We start from the raw sequence: 26,015 nt of genomic DNA, 5'->3' as shown, positions 1-26,015 counted from the left end.
AGAGCAGGGGTCTGTGTTTCTCAGCGCTATCAGAGAGCATCACAGAATCCATATTTTAGAGTGGAGAGGATTGGGGGGCTCTGAAATGGGAAAGGGGGATGAGAGGGAGGGAGGGAGGGACGGATGGAGGGAAGAGGAGGGGGAGGGAATACAGACAGAGCAGGGGTCTGTGTTTCTCAGCGCTATCAGAGAGCATCACAGAATCCCTCTTTTAGAGTGGAGAGGATTGGGGGGGCTCTGAAATGGGAAAGGGGGATGAGAGGGAGGGGCGGATGGAGGGAAGAGGAGGGGGAGGGAAGACAGACAGAGCAGGGGTCTGTGTTTCTCAGCGCTATCAGAGAGCATCACAGAATCCCTCTTTTAGAGTGGAGAGGATTGGGGGGGCTCTGAAATGGGAAAGGGGGATGAGAGGGAGGGACGGATGGAGGGAAGAGGAGAGGGAGGGAATACAGACAGAGCAGGGGTCTGTGTTTCTCAGCGCTATCAGAGAGCATCACAGAATCCCTCTTTTAGAGTGGAGAGGATTGGGGGGGCTCTGAAATGGGAAAGGGGGATGAGAGGGAGGGATCGGATGATTTCCTTTCCGGTGTGCGGCTGCCCGGGCTGAAAGACGACCTCTGAGCGGAAATCACCGTACGTTTTATCAGTAAAATGATTTACTTCAATGTCTTCCCCCCCCCCCATCTCTCTCTCTGTCACTCATCAAACTCTACTTGTTGATGTTTTAGCAAAGGAATGATTGATTTCCTCCCTCTCCTTCTCCATCTCTCCATCTCCCCTGTAGTTCCCGTACTGCGGCCTGATATTCCGTCACCAGGGCTGGCCTCTGTGTCTCTGTCTCTCCTTCTCTCCTGTAGTTGATTTATTTACTCAGTCTCCTTCTCCATCTCCCCTGTAGTTCCCGTACTGCGGCCTGTTATTCCGGCACCAGGGCTGGCCTCTGTGTCTCTGTCTCTCCATCTCTCCTGTAGTTCCTGTACTGCGGTCTGATATTCCGTCACCAGGGCTGGCCTCTGTGTCTCTGTCTCTCCTTCTCTCCTGTAGTTGATTTATTTACTCAGTCTCCTTCTCCATCTCCCCTGTAGTTCCCGTACTGCGGCCTGTTATTCCGGCACCAGGGCTGGCCTCTGTGTCTCCACGACAAGGTGATCATCCAGCTCTCTCCTCTGGACCCACGTGTCCTCCGCCCCGGGGACTTCTACCTACAGGTATCAAACATACCTGTTTTCATGGTCTGACTTTATTCTACCTACAGGTATTCTATCAAAAATACCTGTTTTCATTATTGAACAGAGAGAGGTTGACAGTGGGGATCTGTTCTGACTTTATTGAACAGATAGAGGGAGGAAGACAGTGGGGATCTGTTCTGACTTTATTGAACAGATAGAGAGAGAGGAAGACAGTGGGGATCTGTTCTGACTTTAGTGAACATATATGGAGGGGAAGACAGTGGGGATCTGTTCTGACTTTATTGAACAGAGAGAGGAAGACATTGGGGATCTGTTCTGACTTTATTGAACAGATAGAGAGAGGAAGACAGTGGGGATCTGTTCTGACTTTATTGAACAGAGAGAGGAAGACAGTGGGGATCTGTTCTGACTTTATTGAACAGATAGAGAGAGGAAGACAGTGGGGATCTGTTCTGACTTTATTGAACATATATAGAGGGGAAGACAGTGGGGATCTGTTCTGACTTTATTGAACAGATAGAGAGAGGAAGACTGTGGGGATCTGTTCTGACTTTATTGAACAGATAGAGAGAGGAAGACAGTGGGGATCTGTTCTGACTTTATTGAACAGATAGAGGGAGGAAGACAGTGGGGATCTGTTCTGACTTTATTGAACAGATAGAGGGAGGAAGACAGTGGAGATCTGTTCTGACTTTATTGAACAGATAGAGAGAGAGGAAGACAGTGGGGATCTGTTCTGACTTTATTGAACATATATAGAGGGGAAGACAGTGGGGATCTGTTCTGACTTTATTGAACAGAGAGAGGAAGACAGTGGGGATCTGTTCTGACTTTATTGAACAGAGAGATGATGACAGTGGGGATCTGTTCTGACTTTATTGAACATATATAGAGGGGAAGACAGTGGGGATCTGATCTGTTCTGACTATTGAACAGAGAGAGGAAGACAGTGGGGATCTGTTCTGACTTTATTGAACAGATAGAGGAAGACTGTGGGAATCTGTTCTGACTTTATTGAACAGAGAGAGAGAGGAAGGCAGTGGGGATCTGTTCTGACTTTATTGAACAGATAGAGGAAGACAGTGGGGATCTGTTCTGACTTTATTGAACAGAGAGAGGATGACAGTGGGGATCTGTTCTGACTTTATTGAACAGATAGAGAGAGGAAGACGGTGGGGATCTGTTCTGACTTTATTGAACAGAGAGAGAGAGAGGAAGACAGTGGGGCTCTGTTCTGACTTTATTGAACAGATAGAGAGAGGAAGACAGTGGGTATCTGTTCTGACTTTATTGAACAGATCCAGAGAGGAAGACAGTGGGGATCTGTTCTGACTTTATTGAACAGAGAGAGTAAGACAGTGGAGATCTGTTCTGACTTTATTGAACAGAGAGAGGAAGACAGCGGGGATCTGTTCTGACTTTATTGAACAGAGAGAGGAAGACAGTGGGAATCTGTTCTGACTTTATTGAACAGATAGAGAGAGGAAGACAGTGGGGATCTGTTCTGACTTTATTGAACAGAGAGAGGAAGACAGTGGGGATCTGTTCTGACTTTATTGAACAGAGAGAGGAAGACAGTGGGAATCTGTTCTGACTTTATTGAACAGAGAGAGAGGATTTCTTAAAGGACAGAGGAACAGATTAAAACCTACTGACACTGTAGATATGTGGCTTATACCCCTATACCACCCTATATCCTTAGACCACCCTAGACCCCTAGACCACCCTATACCCCTAGACCACCCTATACCCCTAGACCACCCTAGACCACCCTATATCCCTAGACCCCTATACCACCTTATACCCCTATACCACCCTATACCCCTAGACCACCCTATATCCTTAGACCACCCTAGACCCCTAGACCACCCTATACCCCTAGACCACCCTATACCCCTAGACCACCCTATACCCCTAGACCACCCTAGACCACCCTATACCCCTAGACCCCTATACCACCTTATACCCCTATACCACCCTATACCCCTAGACCACCCTAGACCACCCTATACCCCTAGACCACCCTGTACCCCTAGACCCCTATACCATCTTATACCCCTATACCACCCTATACCCCTAGACCACCCTAGACCCATAGACCACCCTATACCCCTAGACCACCCTAGACCCCTAGATAACCCTATACCCCTAGACCACCCTATACCCCTAGACCACCCTATATCACCCTATACCCCTAGACCACCCTATACCCCTAGGCCACCCTAGACCCCTGACCACCCTAGACCCCTGATCACCCTAGACCACCCTATACCCCTAAACCACCCTAGACCACCCTATACCCCTAGACCACCCTTGACCACCCTATAACCCTAGGCCACCCTAGACCCCTGACCACCCTAGACTACCCTAGACCCCTGACCACCCTAGACCAACCTAGACCCCTAGACCAACCTAGACCCCTAGACCACCCTAGGCCACCCTAGACCCCTGACCACACTAACCCCCTAGACCACACTAGACCCCTGACCACACTAGACCCCTAGACCACCCTAGACCACCCTAGACCCCTAGACCACACTAGACCCCTGACCTTCCTAGACCCCTGACCTTCCTAGACCCCTGACCACCCTAGACCCCTGACCACCCTAGGCCACCCTAGACCCCTAACCACCCTAGACCCCTGACCTTCCTAGACCCCTGACCTTCCTAGAACCCTGACCTTCCTAGAACCCTGACCTTCCTAGACCCCTGACCACCCTAGACCCCTGACCACCCTAGGCCACCCTAGACCCCTGACCACCCTAGACCCCTGACCTTCCTAGACCCCACAACCTTCCTAGACCCCTGACCACCCTAGGCCACCCTAGACCCCTGACCACCCTAGACCCCTGACCACAAGTTATTGTATTGAATGTCAAGTAGCTAATGCACAGCCAGTCTTGTCTGAGCTGTTCATTCCCTCCTCCTGATTATAACCACAGCCAGTCTTGTCTGAGCTGTTCATTCCCTACTCCTGATTATAACCACAGTCAGTCTTGTCTGAGCTGTTCATTCCCTCCTCCTGATTATAACCACAGTCAGTCTTGTCTGAGCTGTTCATTCCCTCCTGATTATAACCACAGCCAGTCTTGTCTGAGCTGTTCATTCCCTACTCCTGATTATAACCACAGTCAGTCTTGTCTGAGCTGTTCATTCCCTCCTGATTATAACCACAGCCAGTCTTGTCTGAGCTGTTCATTCCCTCCTGATTATAACCACAGCCAGTCTTGTCTGAGCTGTTCATTCCCTCCTCCTGATTATAACCACAGCCAGTCTTGTCTGAGCTGTTCATTCCCCCCTCCTGATTATAACCACAGCCAGTCTTGTCTGAGCTGTTCATTCCCTCCTCCTGATTATAACCACAGCCAGTCTTGTCTGAGCTGTTCATTCCCTTCTCCTGATTATAACCACAGCCAGTCTTGTCTGAGCTGTTCATTCCCTCCTCCTGATTATAACCACAGCCAGTCTTGTCTGAGCTGTTCATTCCCTCCTGATTATAACCACAGCCAGTCTTGTCTGAGCTGTTCATTCCCTCCTCCTGATTATAACCACAGTCAATCTGGTCTGAGCTGTTCATTCCCTCCTGATTATAACCACAGTCAGTCTTGTCTGAGCTGTTCATTCCCTCCTCCTGATTATAACCACAGCCAGTCTTGTCTGAGCTGTTCATTCCCTCCTGATTATAACCACAGCCAGTCTTGTCTGAGCTGTTCATTCCCTCCTCCTGATTATAACCACAGCCAGTCTTGTCTGAGCTGTTCATTCCCTCCTGATTATAACCACAGTCAGTCTTGTCTGAGCTGTTCATTCCCTCCTGATTATAACCACAGCCAGTCTTGTCTGAGCTGTTCATTCCCTCCTGATTATAACCACAGTCAGTCTTGTCTGAGCTGTTCATTCCCTCCTCCTGATTATAACCACAGCCAGTCTTGTCTGAGCTGTTCATTCCCTCCTGATTATAACCACAGCCAGTCTTGTCTGAGCTGTTCATTCCCTCCTCCTGATTATAACCACAGCCAGTCTTGTCTGAGCTGTTCATTCCCTCCTGATTATAACCACAGTCAGTCTTGTCTGAGCTGTTCATTCCCTCCTGATTATAACCACAGCCAGTCTTGTCTGAGCTGTTCATTCCCTCCTGATTATAACCACAGACAGTCTTGTCTGAGCTGTTCATTCCCTCCTGATTATAACCACAGCCAGTCTTGTCTGAGCTGTTCATTCCCTCCTGATTATAACCACAGCCAGTCTTGTCTGAGCTGTTCATTCCCTCCTCCTGATTATAACCACAGCCAGTCTTGTCTGAGCTGTTCATTCCCTCCTGATTATAACCACAGCCAGTCTTGTCTGAGCTGTTCATTCCCTCCTCCTGATTATAACCACAGCCAGTCTTGTCTGAGCTGTTCATTCCCTCCTGATTATAACCACAGCCAGTCTTGTCTGAGCTGTTCATTCCCTCCTGATTATAACCACAGCCAGTCTTGTCTGAGCTGTTCATTTCCCCCCTTTTATTACATGTTAAATCCTCAGTCGTTTTTAAATGTTTGTTGTTGTATTCAAATGGCAGAGGCACCTTTTATATTGTATGTAGAATAAGTCTACTAAAACCCTTGTATGAATGTTTTCTTTCAGGTGGCATCGCCCTCTGTCTCCCCCAGCTCCTCCTCCACCAACACCCCCAGGTGAGACATCGCCTCTCATTCTTTGGCTCTCCGTCTCTCTTTCTACACGGAACTTATCAAGGCACAAGGCGAGATCCAGATGGAGACACAGGAGGCAGATGGTTGGAGTCTTGCAATGTTTATTTAATCCAGAAAGGGGGGTTAGGCAATAGAATGGTCGTGTACAGGCAAAATGTCAAAACCAGTTCAGAGTCCAATAGGTACCGAAGGGCAGGCAAGATGATCAGGCAGATTCAGGGTCAGGGCAGGCAGATTCAAGGTCAGGGCAGGGGTCAAAAGCGGGAAGACTAGCAAAATGATTATGGGGAAAAACACGCTGGTTGACTTGACTAAACGTACAGGACGAACTGGTACAGAGAGACAGGAAACACAGGGATAAATACACTGGTACAGAGAGACAGGAAACGCAGAGATAAATACACTGGCACAGAGAGACAGGAAACACAGGGATAAATACACTGGGACAGAGAGACAGGGAACACAGGGATAAATACACTGGTACAGAGAGACAGGAAACACAGGGATAAATACACTGGTACAGAGAGACAGGAAACACAGGGATAAATACACTGGCACAGAGAGACAGGAAACACAGGGATAAATACACTGGTACAGAGAGACAGGAAACACAGGGATAAATACACTGGTACAGAGAGACAGGAAACACAAGGATAAATACACTGGCACAGAGAGACAGGAAACACAGGGATAAATACACTGGCACAGAGAGACAGGAAACACAGGGATTAATACACTGGCACAGAGAGACAGGAAACACAGGGATTAATACACTGGGGAAAATAAGCGACACCTGGAGGGCGTGGAGACAATCACAGGGACGGGTGAAACAGATCAGGGCGTGACAGAACTAAAATATAAACGTGACATATAAAGTGTTTGTTCCATGTCATGAGCTGAAATAAAAGATCCCAGAAATGTTCTATACGCACAAAAAGCTTAATTCTCTTAAATTTTGTGCACAATTTTGTTTACATCCCTGTTAGTGAGCATTTCTCCTTTGCCAAGATAATCCATCCACCTGGCAGGTGTGGCATATAAAGAAGCTGATTAAACAGCATGATCATTACACAGGTGCACCTTGTGCTGGGAACAATAAAAGGCCAGTCTAAAAATGTGAAGTCTTGTCACACAACACAATGCCACAGATGTCTGAAGTTTTGAGGGAGCGTACAATTGGCATATTGACTGCAGGAATGTCCACCAGGGCTGTTGCCAGAGAATTGAATGTTCATTTCTCTACCATAAGCCGCCTCCAATTTTGTACTACCTCCAACCGGCCTCACAACCGCGGATCACGTGTATGGCGTTGAGCGGTTTGCTGATGTCAACGGTGTGAACAGAGGGCCCCATGTATTAGCTAGCTCCGTTTGTTCTGACTCCATACATGTATTAGCTAGCTAGCCAGCTAAATAACGACTAGCATTAGCTGCTAACAAGATTTTAATTTACCAACTTGCTAAGAAAATACAAACTAGCAGATAGTAAGATACACAGGCAATAAGAAACACAAACTAAATAGTGTAATTATAGAACGCTTGTGGATTGACATTAAGAAGCACCAATGTTGTCATCAACATATTGTTGCATCTGCTGCATTGACCAATGGCGCTCCTTGTGTGACAAGGGGGCGGGGCTTGGCGAGAGAGTCAACTCAAGTAGCGCGTAAACCATACAAACGAAATGACGTATCACCTTTTACAAACCAAACATACCGTTGTAGAAGGTAAAGTAAAAACCCAAACCGGTCCTTGTATCAATACCGGTATATTGTAAAATACGGTACACCGCTCAGCCCTGGTAACCAGGTAACCAGGTAACCTCTTTCTCTCACTATCCAAACCGGACGTGGTAACCGTGTTGCAAAATAAATATACACATACATGTTATTCAATCATTGCACCCACGTCGCTCGCCACACCAATGAGCGTCTGAGTAGCCAGGCAGCTAAAATAGAAGTTGCTTCTATTTGTGACGCCGAACGCAATGCAAGTCCCGCCTCTCCTATCTCCTCATTGGCTTTTAGAAGCATATACTGAACCCACGTGCCATCTCCTCATTGGTTATACCCACGTGGGTGATTGAAAGATGAACGGAGGTCGGTTGTGGTAATGCACCTTATTATGAAAGTTAGTTGGCAATCGTCATATAAAGTCCAAAGAAGGAAAAGAATCCTGGAAGGAGGAGAGATGACTAGAAATGATTCGGTTGACCGTTTTATGTGTGAATTAATTGTCGGAGTAGAGGACCTTGTGCATTTCAGGTAAAATAACAACTCAATGTTTATATCCTAGGACAAATTAGCTAGAAACTGCAAGCTAACTAGCTGAATAGGACAAATTAGCTAGCAACAGCAAGCTAGCTAGCTAAATAGGATAAGTTACCTAGCGACTGCAAGCTAGCTAGCTAAATTGCCATTAATGTTTAATGCTTTTCGACCTGTCCCCAAATTAATATAATTGTTTTGATATTTCAACCTGTGTGTCGTGATCGCGTTTGGTGTGGGGGGGACAACATCAATTTGCGCACGATGTCCGGTTTGGGCATGGTGTCTCTCTCTCCAGCCCACCCTGTATGATCATGCGTTGTCTGGCCCTCAGTGGGCAGCAATGTAAGGTAACCGGGTAACCTCTCTCTCTCTCTCTCTCTCTCTCTCCCCCCCTCCAGCCCACCCTGTCTCATCGTGCGTTGTCTGGCCCTCGATGGGCAGCAATGTAAGGTAACTGGGTAACCTCTCTCTCTCTCTCTCCCCCCCTCCAGCCCACCCTGTCTCATCCTGCGCTGTCTGGCCCCCAGTGGGCAGCATGTAGAGGAGGTAAAGTTGACAGAGCTAGCCTACACCTCCCTGTTCACCATGGCCTGGCTCCACTCAGGTAAACTGCTCTGATTGGACACTGTAACTGCCCTCTGCTTCAGCTCCTCCAACGTGTGTGTGTGTGTGTGTGTGTGTGGTTATTTGGGCGGGGTTAATGCAGGGATCATCAACTAGTTTCAGCCGCGGGATGATTTTGTTCTGGAGCGGCTGGCCGGGGGGCTGGAACATAATTACTAGTAATTTGTAGACTGCAAATTGACCGCATGAATCTCAAACATACTTTTTGACTAAAACATTTTAATTTTCAAACCATGCTTACTTTTGTATAGGATCACATATACAATACATTCAGAAAGTATTCAGACCCCTTGACTTTTTACACATTTTGTTACTTTACAGCCTTATTATAAAATGGGTTAAATAAAAAAGAAATAATCAGCAATCTACACACAATACCCCATAATGACATCACAATACCCCATAATGACATCACAATACCCCATAATGACAAAGCGAAAACAGGTTTTAGACATTTTTGCAAATGTATTTAAGATAAATAACAAAAATACTTTGTTTACATAAGTATTCAGACCCTTTGCTATGAGACTCTAAATTGATCTCAGGTGCATCCTGTTTCCATTGATCATCCTTGAGATGTTTCTACAACTTGATTGGAGTCCACCTATGGTAAATTCAACATGATTTGGAAAAACACACCTGTCTATATAAGGTCCCACAGTTGACTGCATGTCAGAGCAAAAACCAAGCCGTATGTCGTGTCTTTGGCATCATTAAACTGAAATTCTTTGTAATTATTATTACGTGACTAAACTATCTTAATCATGTAAATGTAATAATTTTCCTAATATAACTTTCAGATATTTTTATATTTTAATATCTGATCAATTAGTCTTCTGATTAATTAATTATTCTTTACCTCACGTTAGTCTCATTCCAAACGTCGTAAATTGTTGGTTATCTGCACGAACCCAGTCTTCCCTATGAGTCATCCCATACATCAATTGTCTTAAATAATTGATTTACTAACTAAATAATCACAGAAATGCACAAACAAACAGTAGATATAGTTACAAGGAAATGATAGCAGATGTCCCCTAGTGGGCTAAACCGGCATCGCGGCTTGGTAGACAAAAGGGAAGTGGGGGTCGACTGAGATATAAAAACACGACAAAGTTGATCATTATAACAATTGAAATGCTAATCCTTTGCACATGAACGCTCACTCATTCTGGAATAATTGCGATCAATATATATATATATAAGTGTGTCGTCGTGATCTCTGTTGGAAAGTTTGTTTCTGTTGGAGTCTTTCTGCCATGGTTAGAATGGATAGTTCAGAGTAACATTCAGCAATGTCGTGATAGAATAGATGCTGCATAGTAATTAGGATCAAAGACTTGTTCTTATTCTGCCGGTTCGATAGTCTCAGAGTTTAACCACGTGGTTAAGAATTCAGCAATGGGCTCAAACCTCAAACCTAATTGAGGTAAGCTTGGTCTCTACTCAAACCATAGCCCTCTTGTAATTGAGGTAAGCTTGGTCTCTACTCAAAACCATAGCCCTTTCGTAATTGAGGTAAGCTTGGTCTCTACTCAAACCTTAGCCCTCTCGTAATTGAGGTACGCTTGGTCTCTACTCAAACCATAGCCCTCTCGTAATTGAGGTAAGCTTGGTCTCTACTCAAACCTTAGCCCTCTCGTAATTGAGGTAAGCTTGGTCTCTACTCAAACCTTAGCCCTCTCGTAATTGAGGTAAGCTTGGTCTCTACTCAAACCATAGCCCTCTTGTAATTGAGGTAAGCTTGGTCTCTACTCAAACCTTAGCCCTCTCGTAATTGAGGTAAGCTTGGTCTCTACTCAAACCTTAGCCCTCTCGTAATTGAGGTAAGCTTGGTCTCTACTCAAACCTTAGACCTCTCGTAATTGAGGTAAGCTTGGTCTCTACTCAAACCATAGCCCTCTCGTAATTGAGGTAAGCTTGGTCTCTACTCAAAACTTAGCCCTCTCGTAATTGAGGTAAGCTTGGTCTCTACTCAAACCTTAGCCCTCTCGTAATTGAGGTAAGCTTGGTCTCTACTCAAACCATAGCCCTCTCGTAATTGAGGTAAGCTTGGTCTCTACTCAAACCTTAGCCCTCTCGTAATTGAGGTAAGCTTGGTCTCTACTCAAACCATAGCCCTCTCGTAATTGAGGTAAGCTTGGTCTCTACTCAAACCATAGCCCTCTCGTAATTGAGGTAAGCTTGGTCTCTACTCAAACCTTAGCCCTCTCGTAATTGAGGTAAGCTTGGTCTCTACTCAAACCATAGCCCTCTCGTAATTGAGGTAAGCTTGGTCTTTACTCAAACCATAGCCCTCTCGTAATTGAGGTAAGCTTGGTCTCTACTCAAACCTTAGCCCTCTCGTAATTGAGGTAAGCTTGGTCTCTACTCAAACCTTAGCCCTCTCGTAATTGAGGTAAGCTTGGTCTCTACTCAAACCATAGCCCTCTTGTAATTGAGGTAAGCTTGGTCTCTACTCAAAACCATAGCCCTTTCGTAATTGAGGTAAGCTTGGTCTCTACTCAAACCTTAGCCCTCTCGTAATCGAGGTAAGCTTGGTCTCTACTCAAACCTTAGCCCTCTCGTAATTGAGGTAAGCTTGGTCTCTACTCAAACCATAGCCCTCTCGTAATTGAGGTAAGCTTGGTCTCTACTCAAACCATAGCCCTCTCGTAATTGAGGTAAGCTTGGTCTCTACTCAAACCTTAGCCCTCTCGTAATTGAGGTAAGCTTGGTCTCTACTCAAACCATAGCCCTCTCGTAATTGAGGTAAGCTTGGTCTTTACTCAAACCATAGCCCTCTCGTAATTGAGGTAAGCTTGGTCTCTACTCAAACCTTAGCCCTCTCGTAATTGAGGTAAGCTTGGTCTCTACTCAAACCTTAGCCCTCTCGTAATTGAGGTAAGCTTGGTCTCTACTCAAACCATAGCCCTCTTGTAATTGAGGTAAGCTTGGTCTCTACTCAAAACCATAGCCCTTTCGTAATTGAGGTAAGCTTGGTCTCTACTCAAACCTTAGCCCTCTCGTAATCGAGGTAAGCTTGGTCTCTACTCAAACCTTAGCCCTCTCGTAATTGAGGTAAGCTTGGTCTCTACTCAAACCTTAGCCCTCTCGTAATTGAGGTAAGCTTGGTCTCTACTCAAACCGTAGCCCTCTCGTAATTGAGGTAAACTTGGTCTCTACTCAAACCATAGCCCTCTCGTAATTGAGGTAAGCTTGGTCTCTACTCAAGCCTTAGCCCTCTCGTAATTAAGAGAAGCATGGTCTGAAAATACATTCCCAAGGTGGGGGTTATATTCGGAAGAGCAGAAAGGGGCGGGCCCAAGATGCCGGATCAATGTCTGTGCTCAGGGGGCGGGCCTATGACTCAGTTAAACTCCAAAGGGATTTGGAGTTTCCTTCATTAAACAGTTTAAAATCACATTACATAATTTCACAAATAGTTTCATCTTTACTCATTAATTTTATACAACAATTAGATGCAACCCTCACAACTGAGACTCTTGTATAAACAGGGTTATGGTAATGTGGCTGTATTGTCTCTCATGAGTTTCACAAAATTGTTCCAAATGGACCAGTTCGTAGCTGGCTACTTTACCAACCTTTTATACATTCTTCAGAACACGAATATTGTTCCGTTCTCAAGTTCTGTGAGGTGGAAGAAATTCCTTTGTTCTCTCTATGAAAACTCACTCTCTCTCTCTATACTGTCTGGCCATGAGGAAGAATCTCCTCCAGGAATTTATGACCTGCCTAACAGCAGCCTGGGTGTAGGACAGAGAGAGAGGGGGGGATGGTGCTCGCTGTACCCAACGAGGGCAACGTCGTGACACATGAGGTCGAAGGAATTGTCTGTAGAGCTCAGAGACAGGATTGTGTCGAGGCACAGATCTGGGGAAGGGTATTTAAAAATGTCTGCTGCAGCTGGCCGCCCGGCCAAACTGAGCAATCTGGGGGAGAAGGGCCTTGGTCAGTGAGGTGACCAAGAACCCGATGGTCACTCTGACAGAGCTCCAGAGTTCCTCTGTGGAGAACCTTCCAGAAGAACAACCATCTCTGCAGCACTCCACCAATTAGGCCTTTATGGTTGAGTGGCCAGACGGAAGCCACTCCTCTTAAAAAGCACATGACAGCCCGCTTGGAGTTTGCCAAAAGGCACCTAAAGGACTCTCAGACCACGAGAAACAAGATTCTCTGGTCTGATGAAACCAAGATTGAACCCTTTGGACTGAATGCCAAGTGTCACATCTGGAGGAAACCTGGTACCATCCCCACGGTGAAGCATGGTGGTGGCAGCATCATGCTGTGGGGATGTTTTTCAGCGGCAGGGACTAGGTGACTTGTCAGGATCGAGGGAAAGATGAACAGAGCAAAGTACAGAGAGATTCTTGATGAAAACCTGCTCCAAAGCGCTCAGGACCTCGGACTGGGGTGAAGGTTCACCTTCCAACAGGACAACGACCCTAAGCACACAGCCAAGACAACGCAGGAGTGGCTTCGGGACAAGTCTCTGAATGTCTTTGGCCAGAGCCCAGACTTGAACCAGATTGAACATCTCTGGTGAGACCTGCAAATAGCTGTGCAGTGATGCTCCCTATCCAACCTGACTACCCAAATACAGGTGTGCCAAGCTTGTAGCGTCATACCCAAGAAGACTGGAGGCTGTAATCGCTGCCAAAGGTGCTTCAACAAAGTACTGAGTAAAGGGTCTGAATACTGATGTAAATGTGATATTTCCGTTTTTTATTTTGAATACATTTTGAATACATTTACAAAAATGTCTAAAAACCTGTGTTTGCTTTGTCATTATGGGGTATTGTGATGTCATTATGGGGTATTGTGATGTCATTATGGGGTATTGTGGTGTCATTATGGGGTATTGTGATGTCATTATGGGGTATTGTGATGTCAGTATTGGGTATTGTGATGTCATTATGGGTTATTGTGATGTTATTATGGGGTATTGTGATGTCATTATGGGGTATTGTGCTGTTATTATGGGGTATTGTGATGTCAGTATTGGGTATTGTGATGTCATGATGGGTTATTGTGATGTTATTATGGGGTATTGTGATGTTATTATGGGGTATTGTGATGTCATTATGGGGTATTGTGATGTCATTATGGGGTATTGTGATGTCAGTTTTGGGTATTGTGATGTCATTATGGGTTATTGTGATGTTATTATGGGGTATTGTGATGTCATTATGGGGTATTGTGATGTCATTATGGGGTATTGTGATGTCATTATGGGGTATTGTGATGTCATTATGGGGTATTGTGATGTCATTATTGGGTTATTGTGATGTCATTACGGGGTATTGTTATGTCATTATGGGGTATTGTGATGTCATTATGGGGTATTGTGATGTCATTATGGGGTATTGTGATGTCATTATGGGGTATTGTGATGTCATTATGTGGTATTGTTATGTCATTATGGGGTATTGTGATGTCATTATGGGGTATTGTGATGTCATTACGGGGTATTGTTATGTCATTATGGGGTATTGTGATGTCATTACGGGGTATTGTTATGTCATTATGGGGTATTGTGATGTCATTATGGGGTATTGTTATGTCATTATTGGGTATTGTGATGTCATTATGGGGTATTGTGATGTTATTATGGGGTATTGTGATGTCATTATGGGGTATTGTGATGTCATTATGGGGTATTGTGGTGTCATTATGGGGTATTGTGGTGTCATTATGGGGTATTGTGATGTTATTATGGGGTATTGTGATGTCATTATGGGGTATTGTGATGTCATTATGGGGTATTGTGATGTCATTATGGGATATTGTGTGTAGATTGATGATGGGGAAAAAACGATTTGATACATTTTAAAACAAGGCTGTAAAATGTGGAAAAAGTCTAGGGGTCTGAATACTTTCTGAAGGCTGTATCTCTCTGCCTGGGATTACTTTGGAACACATTTCCAACATTAAAATCCCTAGGAGCTGATTGGCTGGTGTTTTGTCCAACAGAAAACTTGGGGGGCTGCCAGTTTCTGTCTGGTGTGGATTAATAAATTATTGTTATTCTCAGTCAACAGGGAACGGAGTGGAGCAGGAACGGAGACAGGGTCTGGGACAGGGTCGGAGCCAGGGTCTGGGCCAGGGTCTGGGACAGGGTCGGGGACAGGGTCGGGGAGGACCCTGTCCCACTGCCTCCTTTCTGCAGAGAACAACATTTTCAGAGTACCCTGGGAGGATGTAGTACACCCTCAGTTCATTAACAGACCCACGGCTATGGTGGCTGCACCAATCAGAGTCCCTACCAAGGGAGAAGGGGACGGGGGGAGGGAACAGGACGTCTTCAAGCCTTCGGAGAGGGCCAGATGCATTTTGATTGACACATCCAAGGCCCAATGTGGAGAGAGTACGGAGGTGAAGCTCCTCCCACGGTTGAGACAGCCTATCGAGACCAGGGACGATGGGAACGGTTTTGCAGCAGAAGAGGACTCGGACGCTGAGGGAGAGTATGTTGAACTGGAAGAGATCTCTCTACCGCGCTTCTCTCCTCAGAAAGGATCCTTAACACAGTCTGTTAGTCTGAACTACAGGAACCTGCATAAACCCTGGACTACAGCCCGACACCCCCCCAAAGCAACCCCCTCCCAGCCCTTTCATGCCCCGGTGAAAAGCAGCACTTTCTCCCAGTCCATGGTGTGTTCCAGACTCATCGAGGAATACCTGAACAACGACGTGTTTTCCCCTGTCATCCTCACCCCAACGGCCCCCACCTCCGCTACGGACCCCACCTCCCCTACGGACCCCACCTCCCCAACGGCCCCCATGGGCCCCACCTCCCCTACGGCCCCCATGGGCCCCACCTCCCCTACGGCCCCCACGTCCCCAACGGCCCCCACCTCCCCCATGGTCCCCACCTCCCCAACGGCCCCCACCTCCCCTACGGCCCCCACCTCCCCTACGGCCCCCACCTCCCCTACGGCCCCCACCTCCCCTACGGCCCCCACCTCCCCCACCTCCCCCATTGTCCCCACCTCCCCTATGGCCCCCACCTCCCCTACGGCCCCCACCTCCCCCATGGCCCCCATGGGCCCCACCTCCCCTACGGCCCCCACCTCCCCTACGGCCCCCATGGGCCCCATGGCCCCCACCTCCCCTACGGCCCCCACCTCCCCTACGGCCAGAGAGGGGGTCAGCGGTGAGGGGACAGCGTCAGACCGTACAGAAGGTAACGCTGCTCGTCTCCAGAGGCTAACACAACGTGTCTCTGAGCGTGTGTCTGAGTCTCACTGGTCAGTGTGTGACGGCACAGCCCTATCAGTGGTTTCTGACCCCCAGACTGACAGCGAGGAGGTTTTAACCCAGTCACACAGTATAGTGGAGAGGGAAGAGTCTCTCAGTCACCCTCAGACTGACAGTGAGGAGGTTTTAACCCAGTCACACAGTATAGTGGAGAGGGAAGAGTCTCTCAGTCACCCTCAGACTGACAGCGAGGAAGTTTTAATCCAGTCACACAGTATAGTGGAGAGGGAAGAGTCTCTCAGTCACCCTCAGACTGACAGTGAGGAGGTTTTAACCCAGTCACACAGTATAGTGGAGAGGGAAGAGTCTCTCAGTCACCCTCAGACTGACAGAGAGGAAGTTTTAACGCTGTCACACAGTATAGTGGAGAGGGAAGAGTCTCTCAGTCACCCTCAGACTGACAGCGAGGAGGTTTTAACCCAGTCACATAGTATAGTGGAGAGGGAAGAGTCTCTCAGTCGGGAAGACGGCATTGTTCACAGTGAGGAGACAGACAGAGTCCCGGAAGAGACAGGAACAGGGGAGGAGGTGGAGGAGAGGAGGGATAGTGGTTCAGAAACCAGGGCAGAGGAGAGGGATAGGGGTTCAGAAACCAGGACAGAGACAGAGGATAAGAGGGATAGGGGTTCAGAAACCAGGACAGAGACAGAGGATAGGAGGGATAGGGGTGCAGAAACCAGGACAGAGACAGAGGAGAGGGATCGGGGTTCAGAAACCAGGACAGAGACAGAGGAGAGGAGTAGCCATGTTGGCATCAGTGAGACAGAGACAGAGGAGAGGGATCAGGGTTCAGAAACCAGGACAGAGACAGAGGAGAGGAGGGATAGGGGTTCAGAAACCAGGACAGAGACAGAGGAGAGGGATCAGGGTTCAGAAACCAGGACAGAGACAGAGGAGAGGAGGGATAGGGGTTCAGAAACCAGGACAGAGACAGAGGAGAGGAGGGATAGGGGTTCAGAAACCAGGACAGAGACAGAGGAGAGGAGGGATCAGGGTTCAGAAACCAGGACAGAGACAGAGGAGAGGAGGGATAGGGGTTCAGAAACCAGGACAGAGACAGAGGAGAGGAGGGATAGGGGTTCAGAAACCAGGACAGAGACAGAGGAGAGGAGGGATAGGGGTTCAGAAACCAGGACAGAGACAGAGGAGAGGAGGGATAGGGGTTCAGAAACCAGGACAGAGACAGAGGAGAGGAGGGATAGGGGTTCAGAAACCAGGACAGAGACAGAGGAGAGGAGGGATAGGGGTTCAGAAACCAGGACAGAGACAGAGGAGAGGAGGGATAGTGGTTCAGAAACCAGGACAGAGACAGAGGAGAGGGATCAGGGTTCAGAAACCAGGACAGAGACAGGGGAGAGGGATCAGGGTTCAGAAACCAGGACAGAGACAGAGGAGAGGGATCAGGGTTCAGAAACCAGGACAGAGACAGAGGAGAGGGATCAGGGTTCAGAAACCAGGACAGAGACAGGGGAAAGGAGGGATAGGGGTTCAGAAACCAGGACAGAGACAGAGGAGAGGAGGGATAGTGGTTCAGAAACCAGGACAGAGACAGAGACAGGGGAGAGGGGTAGCCATGTTGGCATCTTACAGGTGGTTGACACCAGTGAGACAGTCTCTCACCATGATGACCCTGAGGTCTCCACCGGCCAATCAGACACTCCCCAAGGAGAGGACCAGACACTGAACACTCTGACCGAGACTCTCATACACTTAGCCCCCACTCCCACTGACCACCAAACACCAACGCACTACACACCTTCCACTGAATCAGAGACCGAGAGACCGGAGGAGGAGGAGATGGAGCAAGAGGAAGAGGAAGAGAACCACTCAGATACTGACCCCCAAGAGCAAGAAGAGACAGGTACATATCTCTCCCTCCTTTATCCCTCGTTCATCCCTAAATCATCCACCATCCTCCCTTCATCCCTAAATCATCCACCATCCTCCCTTCATACCTCGTTCATTCCTAAATCATCCACCATCCTCCCTTCATCCCTAAATCATCCACCATCCTCCCTTCATCCCTCGTTCATCCCTAAATCATCCACCATCCTCCCTTCATCCCTAAATCATCCACCATCCTCCCTTCATCCCTCGTTCATCCCTAAATCATCCACCATCCTCCCTTCATCCCTCGTTCATCCCTAAATCATCCACCATCCTCCCTTCATCCCTAAATCATCCACCATCCTCCCTTCATCCCTCGTTCATCCCTAAATCATCCACCATCCTCCCTCCATCCCTTGTTCATCCCTAAATCATCCACCATCCTCCCTTCATCCCTAAATCATCCACCATCCTTCATTCATCCCTCGTGCATCCCTAAATCATCCACCATCCTTCATTCATCCCTCGTTCATCCCTAAATCATCCACCATCCTCCCTTCATCCCTCGTTGATCCCTAAATCATCCACCATCCTCCCTTCATCCCTAAATCATCCATCGTCCTCCCTACATCCCTCGTTCATCCCTAAATCATCCACCATCCTCCCTTCATCCCTCATTCATCCCTAAATCATCCACCATCCTCCCTCCATCCCTCATTCATCCCTAAATCATCCACCATCCTCCCTCCATCCCTCGTTCATCCCTAAATCATCCACCATCCTCCCTTCATCCCTCGTTCATCCCTAAATCATCCACCATCCTCCCTTCATCCCTCGTTCATCCCTAAATCATCCACCTTCATCCCTCGTTCATCCCTAAATCATCCACCATCCTCCCTCCATCCCTAAATCATCCACCATCCTCCCGTTCTGCACTGCTGCTTATCCCCCCTGCAAATACTTATCCTGTTTAGCAGTCACTCCTGTTTAGCAGTCACTCCTGTTTAGCAGTCACCATTGACATGTTGGCCTGAGTGACTCCTCTCCACCTCCTCCTCCAACTCCTCCTTCTCCACCTTCCACCTGTTGTCCTTCTTGTAGTGGTTCTAGCCCTCCTCTATAAGCCTTGCCTCTTAGAGAGAGAGAAAGAGAGGGGGGGAGAGAGAGAGAGAGGAGGGGGGGGAGAGAAAGGGGGGGAGAGAGAGAGAGAAAGAGAGAGAGAGAGAGAGAGAGAGTATTGGAGTCTTCTGAGTGTGTTTTCTAAGGTATCATAGCTTGTCCTGTGATGGATAGACTAGACTCCTGATCTCCTCTCTCTCTGACGGAGGGTTAGCCTGTGTCCCAAATGGCACCCTATTCCCTATGTAGTACACTACTTTAGACCAGAGGCAGAGCCCTAGTAGTGCACTACATAGGGAATAGGGTGCCATTTGGGATGCTGAACCAGAGACAGCTAGCTAGCGTCAGATAGCCTCATCCTCTAGCAGTCGTGTGTCATGGTGTAATGAAGAGACTGATCTGATCTCACTGTAGGAGACGATAGAGGTTTAGTGTGTTGTAATGAAGAGACTGATCTGATCTGACTGTAGGAGACGATAGAGGTTTAGTGTGGTGTAATGAAGAGGGTGATCTGATCTGATCTGACTGTAGGAGACGATAGAGATTTAGTGTGTTGTAATGAAGAGACTGATCTGATCTCACTGTAGGAGACGATAGAGATTTAGTGTGTTGTAATGAAGAGACTGATCTGATCTCACCGTAGGAGACGATAGAGGTTTAGTGTGTTGTAATGAAGAGACTGATCTGATCTGACTGTAGGAGACGATAGAGGTTTAGTGTGTTGTAATGAAGAGACTGATCTGACCTGACTGTAGAAGACGATAGAGGTTTAGTGTGTTGTAATGGAGAGACTGATCTGATCTCACTGTAGGAGACGATAGAGGTTTAGTGTGTTGTAATGAAGAGACTGATCTGATCTCACTGTAGGAGATGATAGAGGTTTAGTGTGTTGTAATGAAGAGGCTGATCTGATCTGATCTCACTGTAGGAGACGGTAGAGGTTTAGTGTGTTGTAATGAAGAGGCTGATCTGATCTGATCTCACTGTAGGAGACGGTAGAGGTTTAGTGTGTTGTAATGGAGAGACTGATCTGATCTGATCTCACTGTAGGAGACGGTAGAGGTTTAGTGTGTTGTAATGGAGAGACTGATCTGATCTGATCTCACTGTAGGAGACGGTAGAGGTTTAGTGTGTTGTAATGGAGAGACTGATCTGATCTGACTGTAGGAAGTGATAGAGGTTTAGTGTGTTGTAATGGAGAGACTGATCTGATCTGATCTCACTGTAGGAGACGGTAGAGGTTTAGTGTGTTGTAATGGAGAGACTGATCTGATCTCACTGTAGGAGATGATAGAGGTTTAGTGTGTTGTAATGGAGAGACTGATCTGATCTGATCTCACTGTAGGAGACGGTAGAGGTTTAGTGTGTTGTAATGGAGAGACTGATCTGATCTGATCTCACTGTAGGAGACGGTAGAGGTTTAGTGTGTTGTAATGGAGAGACTGATCTGATCTCACTGTAGGAGATGATAGAGGTTTAGTGTGTTGTAATGGAGAGACTGATCTGATCTGATCTCACTGTAGGAGACGGTAGAGGTTTAGTGTGTTGTAATGGAGAGACTGATCTGATCTCACTGTAGGAGACGGTAGAGGTTTAGTGTGTTGTAATGGAGAGACTGATCTGATCTCACTGTAGGAGACGGTAGAGGTTTAGTGTGTTGTAATGGAGAGACTGATCTGATCTGATCTCACTGTAGGAGACGGTAGAGGTTTAGTGTGTTGTAATGGAGAGACTGATCTGATCTGATCTCACTGTAGGAGACGGTAGAGGTTTAGTGTGTTGTAATGGAGAGACTGATCTGATCTGATCTCACTGTAGGAGACGGTAGAGGTTTAGTGTGTTGTAATGGAGAGACTGATCTGATCTGATCTCACTGTAGGAGACGGTAGAGGTTTAGTGTGTTGTAATGGAGAGACTGATCTGATCTGATCTCACTGTAGGAGATGATAGAGGTTTAGTGTGTTGTAATGAAGAGACTGATCTGATCTGATCTGATCTCACTGTAGGAGACGGTAGAGGTTTAGTGTGTTGTAATGAAGAGACTGATCTGATCTCACTGTAGGAGACGATAGAGGTTTAGTGTGTTGTAATGAAGAGACTGATCTGATCTGACTGTAGGAGGCGATAGAGGTTTAGTGTGTTGTAATGAAGAGACTGATCTGATCTGATCTGATCTCACTGTAGGAGACGGTAGAGGTTTAGTGTGTTGTAATGGAGAGACTGATCTGATCTCACTGTAGGAGACGGTAGAGGTTTAGTGTGTTGTAATGGAGAGACTGATCTGATCTCACTGTAGGAGACGGTAGAGGTTTAGTGTGTTGTAATGAAGAGACTGATCTGATCTGACTGTAGGAGACGATAGAGGTTTAGTGTGTTGTAATGAAGAGACTGATCTGATCTGACTGTAGGAGACGATAGAGGTTTAGTGTGTTGTAATGGAGAGACTGATCTGATCTCACTGTAGGAGACGATAGAGGTTTAGTGTGTTGTAATGAAGAGACCGATCTGATCTGATCTCACTGTAGGAGACGATAGAGGTTTAGTGTGTTGTAATGAAGAGACTGATCTGATCTCACTGTAGGAGACGGTAGAGGTTTAGTGTGTTGTAATGGAGAGACTGATCTGATCTGATCTCACTGTAGGAGACGATAGAGGTTTAGTGTGTTGTAATGGAGAGACTGATCTGATCTGATCTCACTGTAGGAGACGATAGAGGTTTAGTGTGTTGTAATGAAGAGACTGATCTGATCTGATCTGATCTCACTGTAGGAGACGGTAGAGGTTTAGTGTGTTGTAATGAAGAGACTGATCTGATCTGATCTCACTGTAGGAGACGATAGAGGTTTAGTGTGTTGTAATGGAGAGACTGATCTGATCTGATCTCACTGTAGGAGACGATAGAGGTTTAGTGTGTTGTAATGGAGAGACTGATCTTATCTGATCTCACTGTAGGAGACAATAGAGGTTTAGTGTGTGTTGATACCTGGATGTCTTGATAGATTTATATCTGTTTATAAAGGTTTAGTGATTTATATATGTTTATAAAGGTTTAGATGAACTGTTTATTGATTTATATCTGTTTATAAAGGTTTAGATGAACTGTTTAGTGATTTATATATGTTTATAAAGGTTTAGTGATTTATATATGTTTATAAAGGTTTAGTGATTTATATATGTTTATAAAGGTTTAGATGAACTGTTTAGTGATTTATATATGTTTATAAAGGTTTAGATGAACTGTTTAGTGATTTATATCTGTTTATAAAGGTTTATAAAGTGTGTATGACGTGTCTCAAGGTTGTGTTCCAGTCAGTCAGTCAGTGACTAGTTGTGTATCCTCTCTCTCTCTCTCTCTCTCTCTCTCTCTCTCTCTCTCTCTCTCTGTCTCTCTCTCTCGCTCTCTCTCTGTCTCTCTGTCTCTCTCTCTGTTTCTCTCTCTCTCTCTCTCTCTCTCTCTCTCTCTCTCTCTCTCTCTCTCTCTCTCTCTCTCTCTCTCTCTCTGTCTCTCTCTCTCGCTCTCTCTCTGTTTCTCTGTCTCTCTCTCTGTCTCTCTCTCTGTCTCTCTCTGTCTCTCTCTCTCTTTCTCCATCCAGGCCCCATTCAGCCAGAGGAACCTGTGTTAAAATCCTGTTCCGTGGACAAGCCATCCAATGAAACTAACCACAGAGACCCAGAACTACAACGGACCCCAGCAGTGATGTTTCACGACCCTCCACCTCCCTCGCCCCTGCTCCACCAGCCCCCAGCCCAGTTAACCCAGTCCCCAGCCCAGTTAACCCAGTCCCCAGCCCAGTTAACCCAGTCCCCAGCCCAGTTAACCAGGTCCTACTCCCAGTCCAGCCAGTGCTCCCAGTCTTCAGTCTTTCCTAAGTCCCAGACACTGACAGAGGCCCACAACATCAATGCTGCTGTCCTCAGTTCTGGGGTGCTCTGTCTGCCTGGTGAGTAGAACAGCCCACATCTCTGGAAACACACAAGATGTTATATGTCATGTCCAACCAGGCTGGTTTGAGGAGGCAACGGGGATTCTGTCTGGTCTGATCTGAGACCAGTTTCTACCACAGTGATTCTGTCTTGATGTGACTAGCTGTGTCACTGGTAAAAACACGATCTGATCTGAGACCAGTTACTACCACAGTGATTCTGTCTTGATGTGACTAGCTGTGCCACTGGTAAAAACAAGATCTGATCTGAGACCAGTTTCTACCACGGTGATCCTGTCTTGATGTGACTAGCTGTGTCACTGGTAAAAACACGATCTGATCTGAGACCAGTTACTACCACCTGCTAGACATCCTGTTTGTGTGTTTGTCTCAGGAACAAGAGATAGGGGAGGTCGAGCCCTGGTGACCGTGACCACGAGGAACACCGGCTGGTTGAACCCCAGCTGTGACTGTGGAGAACTGGTCAGAATCCTGGTCTACTACTACACAATGCTCAGGTACTGTTACACACACACACAGACAGACAGATCTGATCAGACAGACAGACAGACAGACAGACAGACACACACACACTGATAGCTCCTGACACTACGGTTCTGATAGCTCCTGACACTACGGTTCTGATAGCTCCTGACACTGCGGTTCTGATAGCTCCTGACACTACGGTTCTGATAGCTCCTGACACTACGGTTCTGATAGCTCCTGACACTATGGTTCTGATAGCTCCTGACACTACGGTTCTGATAGCTCCTGACACTACGGTTCTGACAGCTCCTGACACTACGGTTCTGATAGCTCCTGACACTACGGTTCTGATAGCTCCTGACACTACGGTTCTGACAGCTCCTGACACTATGGTTCTGATAGCTCCTGACACTATGGTTCTGATAGCTCCTGACACTACGGTTCTGATAGCTCCTGACACTACGGTTCTGATAGCTCCTGACACTGCGGTTCTGACAGCTCCTGACACTATGGTTCTGATAGCTCCTGACACTATGGTTCTGATAGCTCCTGACACTACGGTTCTGATAGCTCCTGACACTACGGTTCTGATAGCTCCTGACACTACGGTTCTGATAGCTCCTGACACTACGGTTCTGATAGCTCCTGACACTATGGTTCTGATAGCTCCTGACACTGCGGTTCTGATAGCTCCTCACACTACGGTTCTGACAGCTCCTGACACTATGGTTCTGATAGCTCCTGACACTATGGTTCTGATAGCTCCTGACACTATGGTTCTGATAGCTCCTGACACTACGGTTCTGATAGCTCCTGACACTACGGTTCTGACAGCTCCTGACACTATGGTTCTGATAGCTCCTGACACTATGGTTCTGATAGCTCCTGACACTGCGGTTCTGATAGCTCCTGACACTATGGTTCTGATAGCTCCTGACACTATGGTTCTGATAGCTCCTGACACTACGGTTCTGATAGCTCCTGACACTATGGTTCTGATAACTCCTGATAGCTCCTGACACTACGGTTCTGATAGCTCCTGACACTATGGTTCTGATAGCTCCTGACACTATGGTTCTGATAGCTCCTGACACTGCGGTTCTGATAGCTCCTGACACTATGGTTCTGATAGCTCCTGACACTACGGTTATGATAGCTCCTGACACTACGGTTCTGATAGCTCCTGACACTACGGTTCTGATAGCTCCTGACACTACGGTTCTGATAGCTCCTGACACTGCGGTTCTGATAGCTCCTGACACTACGGTTCTGATAGCTCCTGACACTACGGTTCTGATAGCTCCTGACACTACGGTTCTGATAGCTCCTGACACTACGGTTCTGATAGCTCCTGACACTACGGTTCTGATAGCTCCTGACACTACGGTTCTGATAGCTCCTGACACTACGGTTCTGACAGCTCCTGACACTACGGTTCTGACAGCTCCTGACACTATGGTTCTGATAGCTCCTGACACTATGGTTCTGATAGCTCCTGACACTACGGTTCTGATAGCTCCTGACACTACGGTTCTGATAGCTCCTGACACTACGGTTCTGATAGCTCCTGACACTACGGTTCTGATAGCTCCTGACACTACGGTTCTGATAGCTCCTGACACTACGGTTCTGATAGCTCCTGACACTGCGGTTCTGATAGCTCCTGACACTACGGTTCTGATAGCTCCTGACACTACGGTTCTGATAGCTCCTGACACTGCGGTTCTGATAGCTCCTGACACTACGGTTCTGATAGCTCCTGACACTACGGTTCTGATAGCTCCTGACACTACGGTTATGATAGCTCCTGACACTGCGGTTCTGATAGCTCCTGACACTACGGTTCTGATAGCTTGAACAGTGCTGAAGAGCTTACTGGTGTGGCCTGAGTCTCTGTCTCTGATGTCATATCCTGTGTGTTACAGGAAGGAGGTGCGTTCCCTAGGGTTGACAGTCGTGGTGGACTCCCGGCGGTGCTCCCCTGTCCCCGCTCTGTTCAGCGCCTTCAACATACTTCAGGTAAGACACGGTCAAACAGGAAACCAGGAAACAGTGTTTACAGACACGGTCAAACAGGAAACCAGGAAACAGGAAACCAGGAAACAGTGTTTACAGACACGGTCAAACAGGAAACAGTGTTTACAGACACGGTCAAACAGGAAACCAGGGAACAGTGTTTACAGACACGGTCAAACAGGAAACCAGGGAACAGTGTTTATAGACACGGTCAAACAGGAAACCAGGAAACAGTGTTTACAGACACGGTCAAACAGGAAACCAGGGAACTGTGTTTATAGACACGGTCAAACAGGAAACCAGGGATCAGTGTTTACAGACACGGTCAAACAGGAAACCAGGGAACAGTGTTTACAGACACGGTCAAACAGGAAACCAGGGAACAGTGTTTACAGACACGGTCAAACAGGAAACCAGGGAACAGTGTTTACTGACACGGTCAAACAGGAAACCAGGGAACAGTGTTTACAGACACGGTCAAACAGGAAACAGAGTTTACAGACACGGTCAAACAGGAAACAGTGTTTACAGACACGGTCAAACAGGAAACAATGTTTACAGACACGGTCAAACAGGAAACAGTGTTTACAGACACGGTCAAACA

The 26,015-nt window shown here is 47.1% G+C and overlaps 1 protein-coding gene across 1 annotated transcript in view; it reads left to right on the top strand.

The window, feature by feature from the left end:
• Positions 1 to 26,015, top strand: part of LOC110519438 — a 197,020-nt gene that overhangs the window by 37,053 nt on the left and 133,952 nt on the right. Inside the window, exons 3-10 of the mRNA XM_036964548.1 lie at positions 1,086 to 1,208; positions 5,820 to 5,869; positions 8,648 to 8,760; positions 14,815 to 16,521; positions 17,413 to 17,901; positions 22,580 to 22,927; positions 23,304 to 23,427; positions 25,321 to 25,414. Coding sequence (XP_036820443.1) covers positions 1,086 to 1,208; positions 5,820 to 5,869; positions 8,648 to 8,760; positions 14,815 to 16,521; positions 17,413 to 17,901; positions 22,580 to 22,927; positions 23,304 to 23,427; positions 25,321 to 25,414 — 3,048 coding nt within the window. The remainder of the gene's footprint in view (positions 1 to 1,085; positions 1,209 to 5,819; positions 5,870 to 8,647; positions 8,761 to 14,814; positions 16,522 to 17,412; positions 17,902 to 22,579; positions 22,928 to 23,303; positions 23,428 to 25,320; positions 25,415 to 26,015) is intronic.

The sequence above is a fragment of the Oncorhynchus mykiss genome, chromosome 26, assembly GCF_013265735.2.
Source record: "Oncorhynchus mykiss isolate Arlee chromosome 26, USDA_OmykA_1.1, whole genome shotgun sequence".
NCBI classification, from domain to species: Eukaryota; Metazoa; Chordata; class Actinopteri; order Salmoniformes; family Salmonidae; genus Oncorhynchus; species Oncorhynchus mykiss.
This window is presented reverse-complemented; position numbering and strand designations above follow the sequence as displayed.